Source organism: Chelonia mydas, chromosome 7 (genome assembly GCF_015237465.2).
Source record: "Chelonia mydas isolate rCheMyd1 chromosome 7, rCheMyd1.pri.v2, whole genome shotgun sequence".
Lineage (NCBI taxonomy): Eukaryota > Metazoa > Chordata > Testudines > Cheloniidae > Chelonia > Chelonia mydas.
In genome coordinates, this window is record NC_057853.1 from 29,681,489 (window position 1) to 29,706,863 (window position 25,375).

General features: G+C 51.5%; 1 protein-coding gene across 8 annotated transcripts in view; it reads right to left on the bottom strand.

Annotated features, from left to right (window-relative positions):
* PC (pyruvate carboxylase) overlaps positions 1 to 25,375 on the bottom strand; it is a 233,747-nt gene that overhangs the window by 77,455 nt on the left and 130,917 nt on the right. For all 8 annotated transcript variants that reach the window (XM_043551372.1, XM_043551371.1, XM_043551370.1 and 5 more), the window contains one exon: positions 2,670 to 2,832. In XM_043551372.1, the coding sequence (XP_043407307.1) occupies positions 2,670 to 2,832 (163 nt within the window). The remainder of the gene's footprint in view (positions 1 to 2,669; positions 2,833 to 25,375) is intronic.

A 25,375-nucleotide genomic window follows, 5' to 3' on the forward strand; every position in this document is an offset into this window, starting at 1 on the left:
TACCTCAGTTTCCTCTCTCCTGCTCTTCAGGGCAGGGACTCTCTCATTGTGTGTCTGTGGAGCGCCTGGCCCAAAAGGGGCCCCAAACTCAGTCGGGATCCAGACAGCACCCTGCACAACCGGAGTGCTACCATAACACAAACAATCGTAAAATGAGAGAGAATAAGCAGTATAGCTGGTTGGGAAAGAAACTGGTGTTCCCCTCAACTTTTTGTCCTGAATGAGGCCAAAAACTGAAACGTGAAGACTTTGTGGAAGTGGAATTCCACAATCGTTTGTTCTGGAAACACCAAGACATTCCCACAGCCAGAATGTTCTGGTGTTTCCAGAACAAAATATGCTGCTGGGGAGCTCGCTAGGCCCTGGCTTCCAAGCTGCCTCCGAGGCGGGCCACCAAGGGGCCAGGGGAGCCAAGAAGAAACCAGCAGATTTCTATCAAAAGTTGGCGATTTTGACACATCAGCCTTTTCATCATTGCAGCCAACTTATTGGCTGGTACAATTGTCACAGAAAACAGTGTGGGTGAGTGACCACTGGAACAAACTGTCAAGGGTTGGGGTGAATTCTCCAGCTCTCGGTGTCTCCAAATCCAGACTGGATGCCTTTCCGGAAGATGGTTTAGTCCAACACAACTGACTGGGCTCAATACAAGGGGAACTGGGTGAATTTTGCTGGTCTGGGTCCTACAGGAGGTCAGACAAGATGGCCAAGGGTGTCTCCTGGCCTTAAAATCTACAAGCAACCTGGCTGCAGGGCACTTAATTATTTGTTTTACTGTTTACCAGTCACAGATTGGTTTAAACCTTGGAGTATGAGTTTTGCCTCCAAAATTAGCTACTCCCATTAACTGCTGTAACACTGAATATTCTTGAGACGCCCAGAAATGAATTCACCCACTCTCGCAATCATGCTAAGTTCTTCATCTCATGTGGCAATGAGTCCCATACACTAATTTCAGGCTATGTGATAAAGCCATTTCCTTTGATGAGTGTCATTCACTGTTTCCTTGTTCTTGGGTTACGAGATGAGGAGGACAGAGGCTCCCGATCACTGTTCCCTCTAAGCTGTGCACGTGTGCGCACGCACACAGATCCTAAACCCCCCCCACACGGCGAAACACCACGCGCACAACAATTTGCACAGAAGAAATTTTTTGCGCACATGGCCTGTCAAAAATTAAAGGGAACGTTGCTCCCGATCACCCATTGCTCTCCCAGTCATTATTATACAGACTTTAAACACATCCCCTCTAATTCATCTCCTCTCTACAGTGAGCAAACCCCATCTAGTCAATCTTTCTTTGCAGGAGTTTTACTAGGTCTCTAATTATGCTAGTTGCCACTCTTTGAGCCCCCTGTGATTGTGCAGTATGGATCAACAGAGCGTGTACACACCCAGAGAGCCAAGCTACCCCCTTGCTGCCCCGCTCCCAAGGGAAATCCACCGACACACACACAGCCCTACCCATCCAACCCTGGGGTAAGGGCCTACGCCACTCCTACAAAACAAATTCCCGACACCCCCACCATGCCCAGCCCATCTGAATGCAAACATGTGCCCAGGCAAGGATCCTAGCCCCCCATCTTTCTACTCCCCAGCCCAGTAAAGAGAGTGGAATCGGTGGGGGCTCTCACAGCCCCTCCTCTCCTGCTGCCAGCTGGCATGGGGGTTGTATCCGTGCCAGACTCTTTTGCAGCGATCCCCAGTTGTTAGTTTGAGTGGCAAGAGCTGCCGCGTCGTTAGGAAGGGAACAGGGAGTCTGAACAGCCGAACGCCCACGCCCAGGGTTTGAATGGAGCAGCCTGTCATGCAGACGGAATACAAGTGCTTCTGTTTATCGCCAGCGCCCCAGAGAATCTAGCACAATGCCAGGGAATGCGAACAGCCAAGAAGGAAACTAGCAGGTTGATCTTCACATGCTAAAGCCTCCAACAGCCAGGGATAGAACCCAGGAATCCTGACTCTCAGCCCCCGGTCCCCTCCAACTCTAACCCACTAACTCCCACTCCCATCCCAGAGCTGGCGACAGGAGCCAGGACTCCTGGCTCCTCTCTCGAAGCACGAGATCCCATTGCTAGCTTCCATGAATCAGACACAGAGGTGGACTTTAACACATACTTGCCAGTGGATTAAACTCTGTCTCCAGACTGAGTTTCACATGCAGTACTGCGGATAACACCCCCTTCCACCTCTAACACACACACACACAGAGCCCCCCCCGCTTTCTCCTCCTCCCACATACACCCCCGTGCTGCTGGCAGCATCCGTCACTCGGGGAGAATATTTCCCCCAAAGCTTTTTTAGGAAGGAAAATGAGGTTTCCCACATACAGAGAATTCCCGTGGAAACTTTCCGCCAGCCTCGGAATTGTAGATTTTTCATTAAAAACTGAAAATTGACTGGCACGGGGCCAGATGCCTCCCAGTGTTTGGAAGTTCCTAGCTGGAAACGTTACAGTTCTGGGGAAAGCGTGCTGGATTTTCAGCAGTTTTCAGCCAGAAGTCCCCCCCATTTGGGGCCAAATTTTTTCTTTCCAAATTGTCCAGGTTTGGGCTGAAAATTTTCGTTTTTCAACATCAAGTCAAAATGTTCTCCAACCAAGAGCAGATCCGCACTCTGCCCTTCCCCAGCAGGGTCAGCCCCCGCACTGGAGCTGGGCGGTGTCCTACCTCGATGCGGCCAGTGTCGGGCTGGAAGCCGCGGGAGGGGTCCTCGGTGGTGACGCGGCACTGGATGGCACAGCCATTGATGCGTATGCTGTCCTGCCGCAGGCTCAACTCTGCCAGGCTCTTCCCCTCCGCGATGTGGATCTGGGCATGCACCAGGTCCACGCTGCCAAGAGAGCGGGAGAGGAGGGCTTGTGTTAATCATCAACTGACCACAGCAGCGCCAGTGTCCGCCAGAACCATTCTCACCAACCTAACCTCCTCTATGGAGCCCAAGTGTCCCTGATTAACCCCCAAATGGGGTCTCTGATCCCCAGAGTCTGTTACTTCATGTGGGGCCCCCATAATGTCCCACATCACCCACCATAGCCTCTCCTCCTCCAGTGTCCCCCACTGTCCTCACAGGGCTGGGGATCTGCGGGTGCATTGATTCTATCGCCCTTTGGGATCACACAGGGTTTTCTATCCACCAGAGTTTCAAAGTCATTGGCAAACACAGGCCAGGATTGGAACCCCCATTATTATACAAAAGGGGAAACTGAGGCACGGAGTGGCAAGACAGTCCCCTCCCTGCTCAGGGCCTCAGTTTCCTCTCCCATCCTTTGTTTATTGCTCTAAGGGGCAACGACTGTCTTTCACTGTGTGCCTGTGCACTGCACAGCATGACTGGGCTCCGGGTCTGTGTGGTGCCCAGCACAATGCCCCTCTCCCGTGATCTTAGGACCTCTGGATGCTACAGAAATACTACTTACAATCATGATAAGTTAAGCCTGTGTTTAAATGCTGTGTTGAACAGCAAAGGGATTACTCAAGCAGGTACTTAACTACAAGCTCTTATGGGACTGTTTTTAAAAGGCCGTTAGGAGCCTAAAACCTATTCACTTTCAATAGGATTTGGCCAAGTAACTCCCATTAAGGCCTTTGAAAGCTGCCCTCGACGTGCTTTGCTGAACCGGGGCCACAAAGCTGGGATTTTAGCCAGTGATTGTGCTTGTATGATGCACAAGCCAGGCCCAAATCCAGCTTGCAGGCCCCAGCCAGTGCATTTCTGAACACGCCTCAGTGGGAGCGCTCAGAAGACAGGGAGCTGTTTTTACATAGTCCCATAGAGCCAAGTTCAAGCATTCAAAGTCATGAGTTGGGCCTCCCTCCCCGGGTGGGGAAAGGGAGGGCGGGGGAATCACATTTGATTTAATTATCAAGAGATCTCAAAAAAAACCCACACAACAAATTTGGAGGGTTTATTTGCCTCTTGATTTTGAGCCTTTAGAAACTCACAATTGAAGGTGGGGCTAATATTCAACCTTAAAGCATTAAATATGTAGAGTCCTGCACCAATACAAAATTTATATCCGCATCCAATCTGCAAAAATGATCCGCAGATATAAAGCAGAGATCCGCGAGCGGATATCCGCGGATTTGCAGGGCTCTATAAATATGCCAAGTTTAGCTCAATGACCACTGAGGGAGAAATTTGGGGTGGCTGCAAGATCTTAAAGAGGGACAAAGGAAAACTGAAGGATCAATCATTCCTAAGAACAAGATCTACCAGCTACATTGTAGCCTCAGGACAGACAACACAACAAAGAGTACACCAAAGAAACAGAGCAGCTAACATCAAGGCATCCTCAAGTCCACGATCCTCTCTAGCTTGGCGAGTTGGGTAAAAAAAACCCCACAAACACACAGAGAGATTTCCCAGTGCATTGGCTAGTTTGAAATAACAAAATAAAAATTCAGTCCAAACTGATTGTCTGGTAAATCAAGACTGAAGAAGTTTGTTTGGGGTTGAACTAAACCTTTCACTTCAATTTTGTTGAAACAGAATGTTCTATTCAACCAAAATCATTTCCTCTCCTCCCCATCCCGCTGTTTTATTTCGATTGAACGTTTTGAAAACGTTAAAGTCAAATTAAAGGAAAATTTGAGACAAAAATCTGTTCTGAATGTAAAGAATTCCCCCTGCCCTCCCCAAAATCGGCCTTTTCAACACTTTTTTTTAATTTGGGGAATTTCTTTCCTGAAATTAACAATTCTGAAAAAAATCGACAGAAATTCATGAAATGTTTCAGTGTTATTGAACGTGCATTGTTTGCTGAAAAGCATTTCACCTGAAGAATTCCACCCAGCTCTATGAAGGCACGTGCTTAGGCCAGCTACTTCTCAGGATGGTGAGTAGATTTTAATAACCTGTTCATTGCATTAGAATTAAGGAGGGCTCCCAATATTCTGCTGAGCTCCACCTACAAAATACACTCCCCCCACTGTCAGGGCTCTGCCTACAACATAAGCTCCGGCCTGGCATGGTAAATTCTATCAAAGTTTGATTGATGAGAGGAGCGTTATCTAGATTACCATGATGCCCTGGCGCTAGGCACTGTACAAACAGAACAAAGAGATCAACCCTGCCCCTAACAGCTGACAAAGAGTGTCAGTTCTGTTGGGCTCAGCTCCTTCTGGGGTCCAAAACAGTATGGGACCATCCTGTTCACCCAATTTGACTCGGTGGAGAATCTACCCCAGTCACTCCTGCCTCCAGAGGAGATCTGGCGGGTGAGCAAGAGCTTAGCTTTTGGGTTTCAACGAGTTTTAGGCCACAAAGGACCAATAGATCATCCAATCTGACATCCTGTATAGCACAGGCAATTCTATCTCAGCCAGTTCCTTCTGAATTGAGCAGAAAGGCTTTAGTTAGACCAAAGCATTTCAAAGCCAGGCAGAGAACAGGGGAGCTGAGGGTCCTCCAATACCCGAGGCCCCTGCTCTGACAGGGAATCGCTGCGATTAGCCATGCCCAGCTGATCCCAACAGGCGCCCCGTGTCCCATGCTGCATGGGGAGGTGAAAACACCCCAAGGTCCCTGCCAACCTGACCAGGGGAAAATTCCTTCCCAGCCCTCAATCTGGTGATCAGCTGGACCCTGAGCATCTGGGCAAGATCCACCAGCCAGGCAGCTAGAGAGAACTAGCTGAACCACCTCAGCACACGGGACCTGTCTCCAGCTGTGGCCGATCCCCGATGCTTCAGAGAAACACATCCAGTCTTGATTTAAAGGCTCCACATGATGGAGAATCCACCTCATCCCTGAGTCAGCTGTTCCAATGCTGAATCCACTTTCCACTTAAAAACACCTGGCCTCACTTCTAACCTGAACGGTCCAGCTTCACTTCCCAGCCACGGGATCTCATTCTGCCTCGAAGAGCTCTCTGCTCTCCAAAAGCTGCTCCCGCAGATTAGAGACCAGGACCAAAATACCCTCCTACAACAGTTAAGAGATGGGATTGGTTTGGAACTGGACAAACAGGCTGGAAGTCAGGTGCAGATATTTAACAGGGAGGGGGATTAACCATTGAACATCTGACCCAGGGACAGAGCAGATCCTCCAGCACATGGTGTCTTCAGGTCAAGAGCATATGTCTCACTTTAGAAGGTTAGCCCTAGTTCAACAACACTGGACTGGAAGTCAGGACTCCTGGGTTCCACTCCTGGCTCTGCCACTGACCTTGGACTAATCCCTTCATCTCTCCGTGCCTCTGTTTCCCCTCCCATCCTTTGCCTATTCAGACAGTGAGCCTTGGGGGCAGGATCTGTCTCTCACCGTGTGTCTGAGCAGGGCCCAGATCTCAGCTAGGGTCTAGGCAGCCTCCAGCATGGCAGGGTCCTGGTGTGTGACCAATAACACAGAATCATAATGATAAGGACTGAGGTTTTTACAGCACCATCAAAGTGACAAGCGAGCCTTCAATGCTTAGTCAATAGGACAAACGCCTGACGAGGGCTCTAACAGACACCGGCCCCTGCAACATGCACACGTTACAGGGTGATCGATATTTTGTGATCCATGGACTCAAAGCTGGGTTATAAATTCAGCTGTTTTAAATACATCTGCCTGTAGCAGCTCAGATCTTGCCTTCACATAGATAGAGAGATTCTGAGTGGGGCCTAGTGAATAGAGCAGAGTGGGAGCGGGAGACAGAGAGTCAGGACTCCTGGGTTCTCTTCCCAGCTCTGCGATTAAGGAGATGTTTCCTGTTTCCTGCTCTAACCCACTAGACCCCACTGTCCTCCCAGAGTCAGGGCTAGAACAAAGGCGCCCAGTCTCCCAGCTCTAACCACAGGCTGGGACTGAGGCACATGGCTTTAATAACGGGGCTATTTTAAAACAGAGCCAGAAACTCCCAGAGTTTAAGGCCAGAGCGGACCATGAGAATCTAGGCTGCCCTCCTGTGTAGCACAGGCAGACTGTCACTCAGTTCCCCCTGTATTGAGCCCAGCCACTTGGGTTGCCAAAGCACCTCCCAGCAAGGCAGCCAATCTGGAGAATCCACCGCTTCCCTTGGGAGTTTGCTCCAGTGTTTAATCTCCCGCACTGCTAAAAACTGGTGCCTTATTTCTAATCTGAACGCGTCAGACGCCCTGAACTCAGGCAGAAATATTAAATGCTTTCACTCACAGGAGCGCGATCTTCATTATTAGTGTTAGAGTTGTTCCCAGAAACCCCCAACCAATCACAGCCTCGTTGTGCTTGGTGCTCCACAGACTTACAGTGAGAGACAGTCCCTGGCCCAAAGAGCTCGCAATCTAAACAAGGAGTGGGAGGGGAAACTGAGGCAGGGAGCGACAAAGGGACTTGCCCAAGTTCAGTGGCAGGGCTCTATACAGGACCACAAGTCCCAAGACCTAGCCCAAGGCCAAATCTACTATACCACACTGCGTCTGCTGAGTCAGAGTGGGTTATCCCAGCAGGCTGGGACCCCAAGGGACTGCAGGTCGGGATTGAGGGGCACCAGCAGAGCTGTAGAGGAGCCTAGGGTGGGCATAGCAAGGGGCTGTGGGTTGGGACTGAGGGGCATTGGCAGAGCTGGGGGGCGTGACCAGGTCTAGAGTTTGTATGGCAATGGCAGCTCCATGATGAAGCTTTGCCTGTTACCTGCCCCTGTCCAATCACGTCCCTCATTTTCACGGACAATGGATTCAATGCTGTTCCCCCCCCCACCCCCATGCCAAATACAGGGTGACTGACAGCACTGTTGCTGGGGTTACCACCCCAGCTGTACAGACAGACAGAGCAGCTGGGAAACTGATGCCAGGCTTTGAGCCGTGGCATGGGGAGCATGGGAGTCTGGTCTCTTTGGAGCTGGAGGCAGGTGAGCTCTGATTTAAGCAGCTCACACTCTCAGCACACAGGGGGCGCTCCATTCCCAGGGGAATCTAGAGTGACCCTAGCCCCTAATTAACAGCCCCTAAGGGTAATTGCTGACTGTAGGGGAGGGGGCAGCAGTGGATAGAAATGAGGGGACAGGGAATGTGCCAGGAAGGTGGCAAATTCAGGAACAATCAACAGGAAATGCTTAATGCTGGTGCCCCTTCATCCCAGGCTGATTGCTGGAAGCCAGAGCCTTGTCAGATTATTCCCATTTGGAGGAGAAATAGATGGTCCCAGTCGGCTATTTCTTTGGTGCCATTCTGTTCATTTACTAAGCATACAGAGAAAGTTTTGTTCCTTGAACACAGGACGAACAAAGAGCTGGCAGTTGCCTTGGTCTGAAATTCCCCCGCAAGTCTCCAGCCAGTCCTGTGCACAAGAAGCCCTGTCTCTCACTCAGGATCACTCTTGTGACTACCTTGCTCACTATTTGGCTCTCCCATCCAGATGCACACAGCTGCAACCATTCAACACTCCAGCCCCGGAACCCGCAATCAGGAAACCCCTTAGACTACACAATTTAGCTTCTGATCAACTTTGCCAGGTGGAGCACTGCCTTAGACTTCTCCAGCTCTCTCACTTCAAAAAGGAGATTAATTGCTTTTCCTTCTATTTAGCCTAAAAGGCGCTTAGCACACTTATCAGCTGTAGCCAGGTCTATAAATCAAAGGCCTCCTGGATGGCAGCTATTATCACCTTCCAGTGGAAGGACACACCACCATGGCTTGGGGAACTCATCACTACAAGATCCCACTGCTATTCACCGTGCCTCAAAATGCTAGAACGAGGGAGACCATGGCAGGGACGCTGGAACAATGTGTATAGTGGGGGAGCTGAGAGCCATTGAATCAAACTGTAACCCTGGACGGAAACCACTTCAAACCAGGGGGTGCTGCCACATACCCCGCTCCCCAAGTTCCAGCACCTCTGGACCACAGCCCACTGGGCTGATCAGCACTGTCTAATCGTGCTCCCCCACCTGGTGCTTCTTGTCTTATACTTAGCCCAGACCGTCTTTCTGTGCTGGGTCTGTACAGCACCTAGCACCATGGCTCTGTGACACGCAATACAAATAAGAAGTAATTGGTTGAGCTTACACAGAACTCGACAGGATGTCTCGGTCTGTCACTCCATAACCTGAACGCTGCCTCTAAGCCATTCCCATCCTTCAGAGAAGGCCCTAGGAGCAGTAGCCAGCACCCTCTGGATTCTGAGGTATGGGGGACACATGAAGACCCTGACAGCCCTTCAGCACAGCCCCAGGGTACAAGCCTGACTGTCCCAGAGCTCCCCTGGCCCCAGAGCCCAGCACTTCCACCTCAGCTTCCCCATCACACTCTTCAGCCTACTTCCCCTGCGGAGGTAACCTAGCCCAGCAACCGAGCTGCTCCAGGGAGTTCAGCCCCTTCCCAAGTCACCAAGTCCCTGCAGCCAGCTCTAAGACAAGAGAGCCTCCAGCCTTCCTCCTTTCAGGCAGGGCCCAGCAGCAACAGTCTGTCCTGCTGTCTAGCCACCTGGCTCCAAACAGCCCAACAACAGGGGTCAGCCCTAACCACCTATCACTGCAGCAGCCTCAGCCAGCTCCTGGCTCTCCCCCAGGCTCCTTACCCCCGAGAGAAGCAGCCCATCTGCTTTCCTCCCCAGCCAGCCCCCCAGTGCTGGGCTCTCCCTGGCTTCAGTCCAGCCCTCTGCACAGGTGTAGCGGGGCCAGGCTGGCTCACCCTTAAAGGGGCAGGCCACCCTGTTACAGCCAGCTTCAAGCACCTCTGCTGTTGTCTGTGGATCAAACAGCGGGTTGCTGGCACCAATTCATGCTTCCCAGCAGAACAATCCCCCATCTCATCTCTGCCCACCCTCCCAACAGAGTCTGGGTAACATGGTGACATCCAGAGGCATAATAATGGTGGGGAGGGGAAGACCACACAGCCCCTGGCCTGGGGGGCAGATTGGGGGGCCCTGCCATGGGGGAAGGAGGATTGCGGGCACACAGAGCCCTGGCGTGGGAGGGAAGGGGGGAATGCGGGGTGATTCCAAGCTCCTACCATGGGCGAAAATATGGGACCCTGGAATGGGAGAATGGGGGGAGGGAAGGCAGACCCCAGCCATAGGGGAGGAGAACGGGGACCTTGGAATTGGGGGAGGGGAGCCCCCACAGGGCCCCTCCCATGGGGAGAAGGTGGGAAAGGGGAGGAACGGGGGACATACAGAGCCCCTGGCAGGGGACAGATTGGAGGAAGTTGCAGGGAACGCTTGAAATAGAGGGGGCTGGGCAGATGGCACCCAGGGAGCAGTGTGAGGAATGGAGGGATGCCAGGGGCCCTGGTGAGGACAGAGCACTCGACCAACAGAAGCTACGAAGCGTGCGACCCGCTAGTAGCAATTCCCATTAGTAACGGGGACAGCAAGCGAAGCAGGAAGGCAGCACATTCCAAAGTGACCTACGGGAAACGCTTCTTACGCAGCCCACGCTTAGCCTGGAGTACACGCTCCCACTAGACCCCGCTGCTCTTCCCCCAGTCACATGATGTAAGAACAAGGGGCAGCCAGCAAAAGATGGAAAATTCAGAAGTGTGCCATGTGGGGAACTCCCTGCCACAAGACACAGTTGAGATGAAGAGCTGAGCAGGATTCCACAAGGGGACTATCCGGAGTGAAACTAGTAGGAGTTTAAAGACCCATCAGGAGCTGTGGGTTCCGTTTAACCCCCTTCTGCTCCAAAGCTTAAGGCAACTGCTTACACAGGGGTCCCTCACCCTTGAGATGCAGCCACCTCTGGGGTAGGGCACATTGACTGTTTATACAGGGAGCCTTTGCCATGCACTGAGATGCAGCTGTCTCTGGGGTGGGGCATGCGGGTTGTTTACACAAGGATCCCTCATCCGGCACTGATATGCACACTCAAATGAGACTGTACAACACTATTGTCCTCCCAACACTACCGTATGGCTTGGAACCATGACAAATGGTGAAAGTGCATGTTAGGAAGCTGAATGCATTTCACCAGCTTGGTTTGAGAAGAATATTGGGAACTGATTGGTGAGATCGTGTAACCGATGTGGAAGTGCTCGGCCACACAGTCAGCAGAGTGGGGACTCAGTAATTGGACAGAGTCGGCTATGGTGGTTTGGCCACGGACCCAGGTGGCCCTGTGGCAGAAGCACAAGGTACATCTTCGATTGGACTACAGCTATAGGAATGAGAAGGAGTGGAGGACAAGGACTGACCAGAGGCAGGATGATAGAAAAGGATGCTGCCCCTATGAAGACAACTTACGATGGAGCCAAACACCTTGGTCTGGACAGACAGCAGTGGGGAAATGGGTTGCGCCAGCAGGCACAGGAGACTCTATGGGTATGTCTACACTACAGTTCGACACCCATGACTGGCCCAGCCAGCTGACTCAGGCTCACAGGGCTCAGGCTAAGGGGCTGTTTAATTGCACTGCAGACATTCAGGCTTGGGCTAGAGCCCAGACTCTAGGACCCTGTGAAGTGGGAGAGTCCCGGCTACTGCCTAAGCCCAAACGTCTATACTGGAACTAAAGAGCCCTTTAGCCCAAGCCCAAGTCAGCTGGCATGGGCTAGCTGGGGGGTTTTAACTGCAGTGTAGACTTACCCTCAGTGTAAGTAAGATTCAGTCACTTCTGAGGTGGGGCAGGGATTCCCTTGCCCAGTATCAACTGTAGCCACTTCTGGGGTGGAGCACAGGGGCTGTTTATACAAGGACCTGGCACTGAGATGTGACCACCTCTGGGGTGGGGTAGCTGTTTATAGAAGAAATTTTGTAGGAAATTTCCCCTAGAGGGCAGTTATTCTATCGCTCCCCATTACGGGGGTCTTGCACCTTCCTCTAACAAAGCTGATGCTAGCTGCTGTTGGAGACAGGATGCCAGGCTATATGGGCCCCTGAATCACATTGCACTGATCCCCCTCCACACATAAGGGAAACTATATCTGTTGACCAGGTGGGGAAACTGAGACAAAGAAAGGCTACAGGACATGTCCAATGTCAGTAGGAGAGCTGAGAAGAGAGCACAGGAGTCTTTACTCCCCGCTCCCCCTGGTCTAACCACTAGAACTCACTCTCCTGCCAGAGGTAGGATAGAACCCAGGAGGCCTTAATCCCAGGCCTACCAGCTAGCTGTCTGTGATGGATTTCCAGCTGTGCTGGGGAAAGACAGATTGGTTTGACGGGGGCAGGGGGCTCCGGCTGAAAGGTGCTAGAGAAATCTTAGCTCCATGGAGGGAGCCAGGTCCATTGTCCTGTCACGAATAAATGTCCATCAAATAGCGTTATCTCCCAAAGACAGGCGACTGCCTCGCACAATGCCAACAACAAAGCTGCCTGGCCGCTGTAGCTGAGGTGGGGCCATCTATGGGAGCACGGAGCAGACACAAGTTAATACTGCCTCGCAATCACACAATGTACATGCCTATAACGTGTCCAGTGCAGGAAGTGGGAGGGAAAGGGGGGCAGATACCAAGCTATATGGGCCTTTTGGGCTGATCTAGGTGAGGGACATATTGGTCTGAGATGCAGATGCCTCTGGTGTAGGGCATGAGAGCTGTTTATACAGGGATCCCTCTTCTGGCACTGAGATGTAGCCACCTCTAAGGTGGAGGGGTGGGGGTGCTGATTATATAGGGACCTCTTATTATTTTGGGGAAGTTCTATGGCCTGTGTTATATAGGAGGTCAGACTATGTGATCACAATGGGCCCTTTGGGCCTTGGAATCTATGAATCCCTCACCCAGTGCTGAGATGCAGCTGCCTCTGGGGTGGGGCGGGGGGTTGTTTATACAGGGATCCCTCACCCGGTGCTGAACTGCACCTGCCTCTGAGGTGGAGTGTGGGGGCCATTTATAAAATTACAGCTGTTGCAGGAAGAGGAGGCAGGAGATGGCTGCCAACACTGGATAATTCAGCAGCCTATCTCAAAGTGCTTTACAGCTGCAATTAAGGTTCATAGCCCCCTAGGGAGGCTGGGAATAGCTGAGAGGGCCCCCCAGCAGAACACAGAGGTTAAGTGACTAGCCCAAGGTGACCTGGTAGAGCTGGAATTAAAATGAGTTAGTGCCAGCGTGCCACATCCCCCGCCTCTAGCCAGGCCCCCCTGAAGAGAGAACAGGACGGGGAAGGCCTTCACAGGAGCAACGAGGTCTGGTGGCTAGAACTTTGAAGTGGGAGCCAGGACTCCAGGGTTCTGTACCTGGCTCTGGGTGGGAAGTGGGGTCTAGTGTTTTAGAGGAGTTGGAAGCTAGGTTCTTGCCCCACCTTTGGGAGGGGAGTCAAGTCTACTGGTTGGGGGGAGCTGGGATGCAGGATGCCTGGGTTCTATCCTCACCTCAAGGGCAGTGGGGTCTAGTGCTCAGAGGCCTGGGAGTCAGGACTCCTGAGTTCTAGCCTAGGTCTGGGAGGGAAGTGGTATGCAATGGTTAGAGCAGGGTGTGCTTGAATGGCACAAAGGGGCTTTTATTTAATGGAGAAGTCCATTGTGCATGAATGCCATGTCTTCTCCCTGGGCCCTGCTCTCATCCCTTATCAATGGTTCCCTGACAAGGCTATTTAGCCTCTTCTCCTCTTGACAAATTGGTTCCGAGCCGGATTTATTTATTTTATGCAGGCCCAACAGTCCTTAGATTGCTGTTTGGGCCTTTTAATGCGGTGATTAATTGGGAAAGGTTGGAGTTTTTTATGTTCATTAAAGGTTACAGGATAAATATGCAAATATCTCAATTTGAAGAGCTAAGCGCATCATAAAAGAAGCCTGCACACTGGCTCCAGTGTGGTGATAAATCTAGCTACATATTACCAAAATAAATACAAACTAGATCTCCTATTAAAGAAGCCTGAGAGGTGGGTTGTTTGAGCACTGACAGTAGGATTCAAAAGCTCTTTACAGGGTAAATCCGCTGCCATCTAGCTTGGTTTTTATCTGCACCCGTCGCTATAGTATGGGAACCTTGCAACCACAAATGGATTTATTTGTCTTGCAGTAATGCGTAATTGAGATGGGAGGGGGGGCCTACTGTGCTGGATCAGGGCCCCAATTGTTTTGTGTCCTGCACATATTCCCGCTTGAGATCGGGGAGACCCTGCTGCTCCAGGTGCTGCACAGACACACAAGAAGAGACAGTCCCTGCCCCAAAGACCTCAAAGTCTAAACAGACAAAGGGCTGGAGGGCAAACTGAGGCATAGAAAAGAGAAGAGACTTACCCCAGGTCAGAGGCAGAACAAGGAATTAGAACCCAGGAGTCCTGACTCCCACCCCAGTGGCCTTGCCTCTAAACCAGACCTCTTGGTATAACTTCATATTGCCCCCTGAGGTGAAAGGAAATGTGATCCCCATTTTACAGATGAGGAAACCGAGGCACAGAGCAAGGAAGGTCACGCACGGGAGCCAGGAATTGACCCCAGATCTCCAGGGTCCCAGCTGGGTGCTGTAACCCCAGCCTGAAAGTCGACTTAGCAAACAGCCCAGAGTTTCTTGGGAGTCTCAGGTCTGGCCAGCCTGCCAGGTGTTTGCAATGGTAAATGTTCTGAAGTTATAAACTGGGCTGTGAACCTGTTCTGAGGATAATTATAGTGATCCAAGGAGACAATTACAATTGTTACAGCAGGAGACAGCAGGTGGCATTGTTTCTAGCAACATGGCAAGTTGTGTCAGTGAGAGAGAAGCGGGAGGTCTAGTGGATAGCGTAGGAGCAGCGGGGACTGGAGTATGATCCAAACTTGGGACAACTAGCAGAAAATCTTCCCAGCTTCCGCTCCTATCGCTTCTAGCTCTAAAAACAACTCTCGGCAACATCTCCTCCCTGCCAGAGGGCAACAGGGCCTTTAATTTGGATAAATACAAAGTTTCCGGTGTCAGATCTTGGGCCATCAAGGATACCAGAGGTGACACCGGCTAAGCCCAGACAAAAGCAACATGCGCAGCTTCGCGGTTCTGTGGCAGTCTGCAACAGACAAGAGGTTTGGAGAGAACCGAGAGCCCTGTTGGGACACTGCAAGTCAAAGGAAGAGCTGCAGTGGATGATGTGTTGTTTCAGCAAAGGACCTTGAGATTCGACACAGGCTTTAATATAGCGTTGCATGTTCATATGATAAATATTTTATACTGCACCCGCCAGAGTGACAGCAAGGCCTGCGGTAAGAGAAATCAGACAGGCTGCCAGCACGTCACACAAATCAAAAAGCGCTCTGACATTCTCATTGCTTGTTATTAGGAGTATTATGGTAGATTCTACAGACCCAAACCGGTTGGGGCCTCTGCTGTGCCGGGTGCTGCACAGACAGTGAAAGACTGCGCCAAGGAGCTTCCCGTGGAAATATGCAAAGGGGGGGGAGGGGAAACCAAGGCACAGAGAGGGGAAGGGACTTGCCCAGGGTCACCCAGCAGGTCACAATGGCAGAGCTAGGAACAGAGCCCAAGAGGTTCTGATTCCCAGTGTACTCCTTGTTCTAACCACTGAAGCCTATTCTTTCCCTGGCACTAGGAACAGACCCTAGATGTCCGGACTCCCAGGCCGCCCCTCTGACCACTACACCTGCATTTCCATCCCAGAGCTGAGGATAAAACCCAGGAGTCCTGGCTCCCAGCCCCACCCCCACCTGCTCTAACAAGCAAAGTACATTGCCTCTATTATGCAGCAAGGCACTGAACATGAACCACACGTTTAGAAAGAATCATTCTAGGGGAAGGTTGTCTATATACTTGCTTTTTGTGTATTTTTATGGTGTATTGATCTCAAGGGACAGTAATTTGCCTGGCGTGTGCCAAAGCATGCAAGCAATTATACAGCTCAGACTCCTTCTCAGCCAGCTCCCTGGAGCTGAGGTGATAGCGAGGGATCTCAGTGGAAATGCCAGCGTATATAGCTAGCTCCAGGCACTGACACACATGGGGATCATATGCAGAGTTTAGTAAATGTGCGTGCAGTGTATATTTAACAGGCATGTAACATATTATACCTGTATGCCGCATATTACACTTGCACACACTACATTAAACAGGCACCCTGCATATTACATATGCATGTAATATATTATATATTATAGTTGCATGCAGTAAATATATATAATATACTACATGCAGTATATTAAATAAGCACAAAGTATATTACATCTGCATGCAGAAAATGACCTGTGCATACAGTAAACTATCTGTGCGTGTAGTATTTGAATCTTTGCATGCAGTAAATACGTAGCTGTGTGAGGTATATTACATATACCTGCAGCATATATATGGACATGATGCATACTACATATGCATGTACTGTGTTTGCATGCAGCATGTTACATATGCATGCAGTATATTTAACAGGCACTCAAAATATGTACACAATGTATATATCTGTATGCAATATATTGCATATGCACACAGGATATTAACTATCCAAACAGTACATTATATTTTGATGCTCTATATCAGGGGTTCTCAAACTTTTGATTGGTGACCCCTTTCACACAGCAAGCCTCTGAGTGCAACCCCCCCGCCCTTATAAATTAAAAACACTTTTTTATATTTAACACTATTATAAATGCTGGAGGCGAAGTGGGGTTTAGGGTGAGGGCTGACAGCTCGCAACCCCCCACGTAATAACCTCATGATCCCCTGAGGGGTCCCGACCCCATGTTTGAGAACCCCTGTTCTATATTAAATAAGCACATAGTATACTAGATCTGAATGCTGCATATATATGAGCATGCAGTATATTGCAGTATGAATACAGTATACGTGTGTGTGTGTGTAGGTACGCAATCTATTACATATGCATACTGGATATTATATTTGCATGCAGTATATATATCTTGGCATGTGGTAAATGACCTTTGCAGGCAACATATTAGATTTGGAAACTGCATATATATGCACGCAGTATATTGCAGTGTGCACACAGTACATCTATAATGGCATGCAGTCGATTACATTTGCACGGCAGCAGCCCCATTGATTTTCAGTGACACCAGATCTGTTTGCTTCTGGATTTCCTGCCACCTCAAATTAGATTCCCCCCAAGAAATGAGGCAAAATTATCTCTGCTAATGCTGCAGCGACCCAGCCAGGTGCAAGGTGGCTGGCAGTTTTGGATGGCTGGGCCAGATAATGAACACAGTACATTCTGTGTGTCTGGCCCTGACCTCAGAACATAGCAGTTAAGCCTGAGCAACCTTTGCTGTTAAGGAGAGACCAATTCGTTTGCACCAGCACTGGAGAATTAAGAAGAGCAGATGGAAACTTTCCAAGGGCACAGCTGGGAAAGGAGAGAGAGGATCCAAGTGCACGTGCCACAAAAACAATCGCACCCAACACCTACCAGCTGCCCAGTTGTCTTCAGCAGGGGGCAGACACACCGACCCCAGCCTGATTCTCTCCAGCTGGGGGCAGCAGACCCCCCACCCCCAATGCTATCTAAGAACGTGGGAACTGTCATGCAGAATCAGACCAATGAGCCCATCTAACCTGGTATCTGACCCCCCCTTAACCAATTCCTGCTGGGTTGGATCAGATCTAGGGGGCCATCCAGCCTGGTATCCCTCCCCCCACCCCAGATCAGACCAATGTGCTGGTCTTGGGTCTTTGACAAAGGCTGTCCCCAGAAGTTTCAGAACAGTCAGAAAACCTCAGAACCTGTTGATACCAGGACCTTGACTCTGCTGGCAGCCAGCAAGGACTGGGCCTCAGACCTGAAGAGAACTGCTCTGACTTTAAGCACTGCTGCCATCTAACCAAGTCCCTGCCTGGCCCCAGTTCCTGTCATAGAATCATAGAATAGAAGGGTTGGTAGGGACCTCAGGAGGTCATCTAGTCCGACCCCCTGCTCAAAGCAGGACCAATCCCCAACTAAATCATCCCAGCCAGGGCTTTGTCAAGCCTGACCTTAACAACTTCTAAGGAAGGAGATTCCACCACGTCCCTAGGTAACGCATTCCAGTGCTTTACCACCCTCGTAGTGAAAAAGTTTTTCCTAATATCCAACCTAAACCTCCACCACTGCAACTTGAGATCATTACTCTTCGTTCTGTCATCTGCTACCACTGAGAACAGTCTAGATCCATCCTCTTTGGAACCCCCTTTCAGGTAGTTGAAAGCAGCTATCAAATCCCCCTTCATTCTTCTCTTCCGCAGACTAAACAATCCTGGTTCCCTCAGCCTCTCCTCATAAGTCATGTGTTCCAGTCCCCTAATCATTTTTCTTGCCCTCCGCTGGATGTTTTCCAGTTTTTCCACATCCTTCTTGTAGTGTGGGGCCCAAAACTGGACACAGTACTCCAGATGAAGCCTCACCAATGTCGAATAGAGGGGAACGATCTCGTCCCTCGATCTGCTGGCAATGCCCCTACATATACATCCCAAAATGCCATTGGCCTTCTTGGCAACAAGGGCACACTGTTGACTCATATCCAGCTTCTCGTCCACTGTAACCCCTAGGTCCTTTTCTGCAGAACTGCTGCCGAGCCATTCGGTCCCTAGTCTGTAGCGGTGCATGTGATTCTTCCGTCCTAAGTGCAGGACTCTGCACTTGTCCTTGTTGAACCTCATCAGATTTCTTTTGGCCCAATCCTCCAATTTGTCTAGGTCCCTTTGTATCCTATCCCTGCCCTCCAGCGTATCTACCACTCCTCCCAGTTTAGTGTCATCTGCAAACTTGCTGAGGGTGCAATTCACGCCGTCCTCCAGATCATTAATGAAGGTATTGAACAAAACCGGCCCCAGGACCAACCCTTGGGGCACTCCGCTTGATACCAGCTGCCAACTAGACATGGAGCCATTGATCACTACCCGTTGAGCCCGACAATCTAGCCAGCTTTCTATTCACCTTATAGTCCATTCATCCAGCCTATACTTCTTTAACTTGCTGGCAAGAATACTGTGGGAAACCGTGTCAAAAGCTTTGCTAAAGTCAAGGAATAACATGTCCATTGCTTTCCCCTCATCCACAGAGCCAGTTATCTCGTCATAGAAGGCAATTAGGTTAGTCAGGCATGACTTGCCCTTGGTGAATCCATGCTGACTGTTCCTGATCACTTTCCTCTCCTCTAAGTGCTTCAGAATTGATTCCTTGAGGACCTGCTCCATGATTTTTCCAGGGACCGAGGTGAGGCTGACTGGCCTGTAGTTCCCCGGACCCTCCTCCTTCCCTTTTTTAAAGATGGGCACTACATTAGCCTTTTTCCAGTCGTCCGGGACCTCCCCCAAGTGCCATGAGTTTTCAAAGATAATGGCCAATGGCTCTGCACTCACATCCGCCAACTCCTTTAGCACTCTCGGATGCAGCGCTGTCATGTGCCAACACCTTGCCATTGGGCAATGCACCAACCCTCACAATACCCTTGTGTGGTGGGGAAGCGCCATTATGCTCAGTGTACAGAGGGGGAAACAGACACAGAGACTAAGTGACTTGCCCGAGATCTGTGGCAGAGCAGGGAAGAAAGCCCAGGGGTCCTGGCTCCCAGGTCCTCTGCTCTAATCCACTCCCTGCACCTCCCTCCCAGAGCCAGCTGACTCCCAGCAATTCTTGCTCTAACCACTAGAGATCACTCCCTTCCCACAGATGGAAATAGAATCTAAGAGTCCTGACCCCCACAGCCTTCTGCTCTAACCACTAGACCCCACTTCCCTGCCAGAGCAAGCAATAGAACCTTCACCCAGGAGTGGGGTCTAATGGGTTAGAGCAGGGGGGCTGGGAGCCAGGACTCCTGGGTTCTCTCCCCAGCTCTGGGACAGGAGCAGAGTTTGGTGATTAGAGGAAGTGATGGGGTCCATGTAAAAAAATCACCAAGAAGCCCCCCAGCCACCTGAGACAGAGATAACCTTCCTGCTGCCCCCCCCACCCCGCCCCACCTCCCTCACAGACAATTGAAGCAAAGAGAAAAGCAAGGCAGGCTCCCCAGCCCATCAGCTCAGCCTGGATTCTCAGAGCAGGGGCTGCCCACGCAATTCAGGAAGAAAACCAGACTAAAAAAATAAAAGCAACAAGGATGGGAGCAGCAGTGCCCGCCACCGCACAATGGAGAGCCGGACGCATGCTCGGGTGGAGGAAGAGAGAGCTGATTTCAAGAGCATTACATGGCTATTTTTAGGCATGGCTCTACCGGCCCGTAATCCATAGTGCCAGGGTGTGGTGGCTCGGGGAGCAGGAGCAGCAATGGGGCATGACTGGGGGGTCTCTCATTATGATCTAGATCCCCTCCCCACCCCCCCAAAGGGCTAGGAGAGAAGTGGCTTGGACACAGCATTCCCATTTATCATCACGGTGTGTATTGCAGTGACATGTAGATAGATACCAGGCACTGCACAGACCCTGATCATGACTGGGGCCCACGGTAGCACAAACACCCAGTGAGAGACAGTCTCTGTCCCAATGAGGTTACAGCCGAAATAGACAACGGGTAGGCCGGGAAACTAAGTCACAGAGAAGCAAACAGACTTCCCCAAAGGCAGTGGTAGAGCCAGGAATAGAACCCAGGTTTCCTGACTCCCAGTCCACCGCTGCTCCAATCCAGTAGACCCCACTCCCCTTCCAAAGTTAGGAACAGAACCCAGGAGTCCTGACCCCCAGTCCACGCTCTTAGACGTTAGAGGCCACTGCCTGACAACCATCTCATTTAAACTGATTTCCTCCTAGTGTATACAATAGGGTTGCCAACTTTCTAGTTGCACAAAACGAACACCCTTGCCCCGCCCCTTCCATGTGGCTCCACCCCTTCCTGAGGCCCCACCCCCACTCACTCCATTCCCCCGTCCCTCTGTCACTTGCTCTCCCCCACCCTCACTCACTCACTCATTTTCACCAGGCTGGCACAGGGAGTTGAAGTGCAGGAGGGGGTGAGGGCTCCAGCTGGGAGTGCGGTTCCCAGCCAATGGGAGCTGCGGAGCCGGTGCTCAGGGTGCGGACAGCGCACAGACCCCCTGTAGCTGCCCCTATGCCTGGGAGCCAGAGGGACATGCCAGCTGCTTCCTGCAAGCCGTGCAGATCCAGCTAGGGAGCCTGCCAGCCCCGCACCAACCAGACTTTTAACGGCCCGGTCGGCGGCGCTGACTGGAGCTGCCAGGGTCTATTTTTGACCGGGTCCAGTCGAAAACCGGACCCCTGGCAACCCTAGTATACAACAGCTCCTGAGCTGAGCCATGTTACATTGACAGCCACCAAACCATGCCACAAATGCTGCAAATTAGAGCAGTTAGTGGGGGTGGTCTCTCGGTGCCAGGACTCCTGGGTTCTATCGCAGCTCTGGGAGGGAAATAGGGTCTAGTGGTCAGAATGGGGGGCTGCAAGTCCTCCAGCCCTTTACCCTTCCATGCCTCCATTTCTCTGACAGTCAAATACTTCACGGCATCACTGTGCAGGGAGGAGGCTGGCCTGGCACGGGGGGCAGGGGGTTCATGCAGCACTTCAGTCAAGTCTGCGGAGCTAAAACCTCATTCCAGCCCCGAAGTGTTAACAACTCCCCCTCGTAGCTGCTCGAGCCACCCAGGCTAAGCGATTTATATTCAGCCCAGCTCCCTGGGTTGAAACTTCAAAGGGATTCTGCTTCCCAACTCCAGCAAAGGAACGCGGACGCCTCCAACCTTCTCCTTGCCATGCCAGCGGCCCCAGGCATGGGGCAGGGCCAGACACCCCTCAGCTGGAAATGAACGACACCACCCTTCAATCCTTCCTCATTACTCTCCAGGTGGTGACCAGGAGCACCAAGTTGCTGCGTCATCTTCACGGGAGAGGCGCTGGAGGGGGCGGAGTGAGAACACTGGCTGTGAGGGCTACGCCTGGTTACCCCAGTGCCACCAGAGGGCGCTGTAGGGAGCAGACGCACTGGCTGTTGGGTAGCTCCTGCTTCCTCCAGTTCTGGTCTGTCCCAGCAGGGGGCGCTTTAGGGAGCAGGGCAGGAGCACTGGCTGTGAGGCAGCTTCTGGCTAATCCAGTCCCAGCCTCTCCCAGAAGGGGGCACTCTAGGGCCCCAGCTCAAACTAAGATCAACTTGGCAAACAGTGGAGGAAATGTCGTAGTTTGGAAACTTCCCTGACCATGATCTGCATGCCCTGTATATACCTATCTCCGGGAGACCCCTGAGGCCAGACAGCCTGGGGAGAGAAATCCCCAGAGGCCCCCAGGCAGGCACACACTGGCCCCTTTGTAGCGAAGCAGGCTGGAAGCTGTCAGCAGAACACATGGCCTAGCTAGAGCTTCCCTGAGAGCAGAGACAACTGCTTGGGGAACTGTGAAGCCAGAGGCTGCGTCCTGCTAATTAGAGCTAATTTTTCTAATTGGCTGCATATGTCCAATGCTGACGAGGATTTATGGCATTGTTAATGCCCCTGGAAACACACAGCGCCCCCCCCCCCCGCCCTTTCCCCATTCCTAATCTCCCAATTGCCAGCTAATTGATAACAACTTCACATTCATTATAGTGCCTGGCTTTGCCAAGAGACTCTCTCTCTAGACATGGCTGTGGTCCGTGCATTGTTTATACAGGATCTCTCGCCCGGGGCTGACATGCAGCCGCCTCTGCGGTGGGACACTGAGGCTGTTTATACAGAATCCCTCACCCAGGGCTGAGATGAGCTATCATTACCTCTTTGTTACAAAAGGAGATGTCGAGGCCCAGGATGGGGCAATGACTTGCACACACTCATTGGCAGTGAAGGGAGTAGAAGCCAGTCGCCCCAGAGTGGGCACAATGGTTTAGCCACTCCCGCATAGCTGCAATCCTGCCCTGCTGCCCTCTTCAGGTCTATGAGACTATAATAGGGTGATTGGCCCTTTAAAGGCCAGGGGGCTTGAGCCAGTCAGCTGTTTTATTTATCAAAATCAGACCCAGCTAAGAAGTCTCAGCATTTTCCAGCCCTCAGATCCCTCTTATGGCTCTTTCTCTGCGATGTTTCAATGGGTACACCCCAGAGCTGGATGCAGCATCCCAGTCACTGGTGCCGTGAGGTCACCTCCCTGCTCCTATTCAATGCTGCCTGCTGATCCACCCCAGGATTGCATTCAATCTCGGCTCCCCGTTCACACTGGGAGCTTACAGTCACTCGGTTTTCACCAGGATCCAACTCCTTTCTGGAGTCCCTGAGTCCCAGGGCACAGCTCCCACCCCCACCCATCTTGTAGGTGCAGCTGACATTTCTTGTCCCTGTACACACGACCTTGCCTCTGGCTGTAGGAAAATGCACCTTCTTCGAATGAGCCCAGCTTCCCAAGCGACCCCGAGTTGGAAAAAGGTTTGGAAGGTGCATTCCTGTGAGACACAGATCCATAGACTGTAAGGCCCGAAGACACCTCAGACCATCCAGTCAGACCTTCTGTCTATTACAGGCCATTCCATTTCCCCCAGCTCCCCCTGGATCAAGTCCAGTATCCCTTGTGTGTCTAAAACATGCCATCTAGTGCTGGGCACTGGCAGAGACAGGCTGCTGCACTAGCTGGATGTTGGTCCTGAGCCACTCTGAGCTACATTCGCCACCGCTAAGGAAGCCACAAATGGTCCTGGCCTCATTTGCACCCATTTTGCGGGACGAACAAAGGATGGTGCAGCAGTTCAGGTGCTAGCACGGGCCACTTGGGTTCTGTCACAAACCCTGGACCAGACACGAGGGGCAAGATTCACAGAGGTACTTCTGGGTTGCAGTGTCTAAGCCTGAGTGCTCCCATGGGGCCTGCTGCCGAGTGGAGTTCTTGGCTCCAAGTCAGATGCCCCAAGCCTTGCGTGTAAGGAAAGGATGCTCAGAAGCCAGCAAGCAGCGCAGGGAGATGGCTCAGCTAGCCAGGAGTGAAATGCAGAGGAAAAGGGCAGAGCTCGGCTTCCAGCAACTCAGTCATCTGTGAGCCCTCTCCTGGAGTTGGGTGCCTAAGACAGGCCGGCCCTTTCTCATGGAAAACCAGAGAGTCCTGCCCCTGAATAGCCAAGAGCTTGGCACTCAGGGCACTCACCAGGGCTGTGGAAAGATGTGTTCAAGGCCCTGCTTGGGCTCAGTGAGGATTTGAATCTGCATCTCCCACAGTCCAGGTACGTGCCCAGCCCACTGGGCTATTATCTTTTCTGGGCCAGACTTACACACATGCTGTCATTTGCACAAGGCCCAATCCTGAGCATGCTCAGAGCACACCTACAGAATCATGGCCCGGTGGCAAGCTAGCGGGGGAACACACAGTGTGAGAATCCTGCTTCAGGGATCCTGGGGTTTTGGCTTGTGCGAGGCTCCGAGCTGCCTGTAAGCTGTGGTGTGCCATCAGGAGTCAGTGGGTGTGTGCGTACCAACCGGCAGGGAATTGCAGGGGGCTGAACATTCTCAGTGGCACCTAAATGTTGGACTTAGGCACCTACATCCTTTTGTGGGTCTAGCCCCTAAGGAGCTTTGCGAAGCTGGCCCTTGGCTGCTCTGTGCCTCAGTTTCCCCATCTGCACAATGATGGTAATGGCCCTGCCCCACCTCCCCCTGGGGTTGTGAGGATAATGCATTAGAGAAGCGCCAGGGGTTATGTGGGGGGCAAGATAAGTATTTGAGTTAGAAGCACACATCTGATTTGCCGAGCATGCCTGGCCGAGATCACGGCAAGATGACATCTCATCCTGGTGCATGACCTCCAGGCCTTCATCAGCCCAGACAATGACCCCAGGTGGTGGGGGCTGCCATGCTAGCCAGCAGGATCAGAAAGGATCCCACTCTGGCTGCAGTCTGGGCTGTCTCTCACCCGCTCACGTCGCAAGGCCTCGTAACCAGGGGCCAGACGTCACCCTGCTGGGAGTGCTGATGAACTGAACAAGGTGACAGTGTGTTTGGGGTTTCAATAACTGTGCAGCCATTCTTTGCTCTCAGGGCTTGATAGTGGCGTCTGTCAATGGCACTTACATGGCCCCATCGCTACACTGTCTGAGTGCCTCATGAGTAGTAATGTATTATCCCCAAGACTCCTCGGGTAGGCATGGCAGAGCAGAGCAGAGATCTCTGTTGTACAATGGGTAAAAAGAGGCACCCAGAGGCTAAGTGATTTGCCCAATGTCTGTGGTGGAGCAGGAAGTGAACCCTGGTGTCTCAAGTCCTCAGCTAGTGTCCTAACCACTGGGCCATCCTTCCTCCAGTCTGTTATTATTTTATCATTCATTATTTATTTCATTATTTATGTATGGGTTTTGAGCAATTAAATGTGCAGCGCTCTGGGCCCCGATTTTGGTCAAGGGGGTCTGTACAGTACCCAGCACAATGTGGGGGGCGGAGAGGGGGATCTCAGTTGGGCCTTCGGACTGCTACCATCATCTGAATAGGCTTGAAAGGATGAGATTTTTAATCCGTAAACATCGGTTTTACTGCACACACAAACCGACACAAAAATACTTCCAAACGCAACAGTGGAAATGAACAGACCGGCAGTGTATGAAAAATGCTGCTCGGAAACTTATTCAAATTTGATTTAAGGAGATTTACTTGGTCTATGTGGACCTGCGACGTTGACCATTTGTGTTTTAACGGCTATGAAACTTTGACTTTTTGAATCTCAGCGTCTC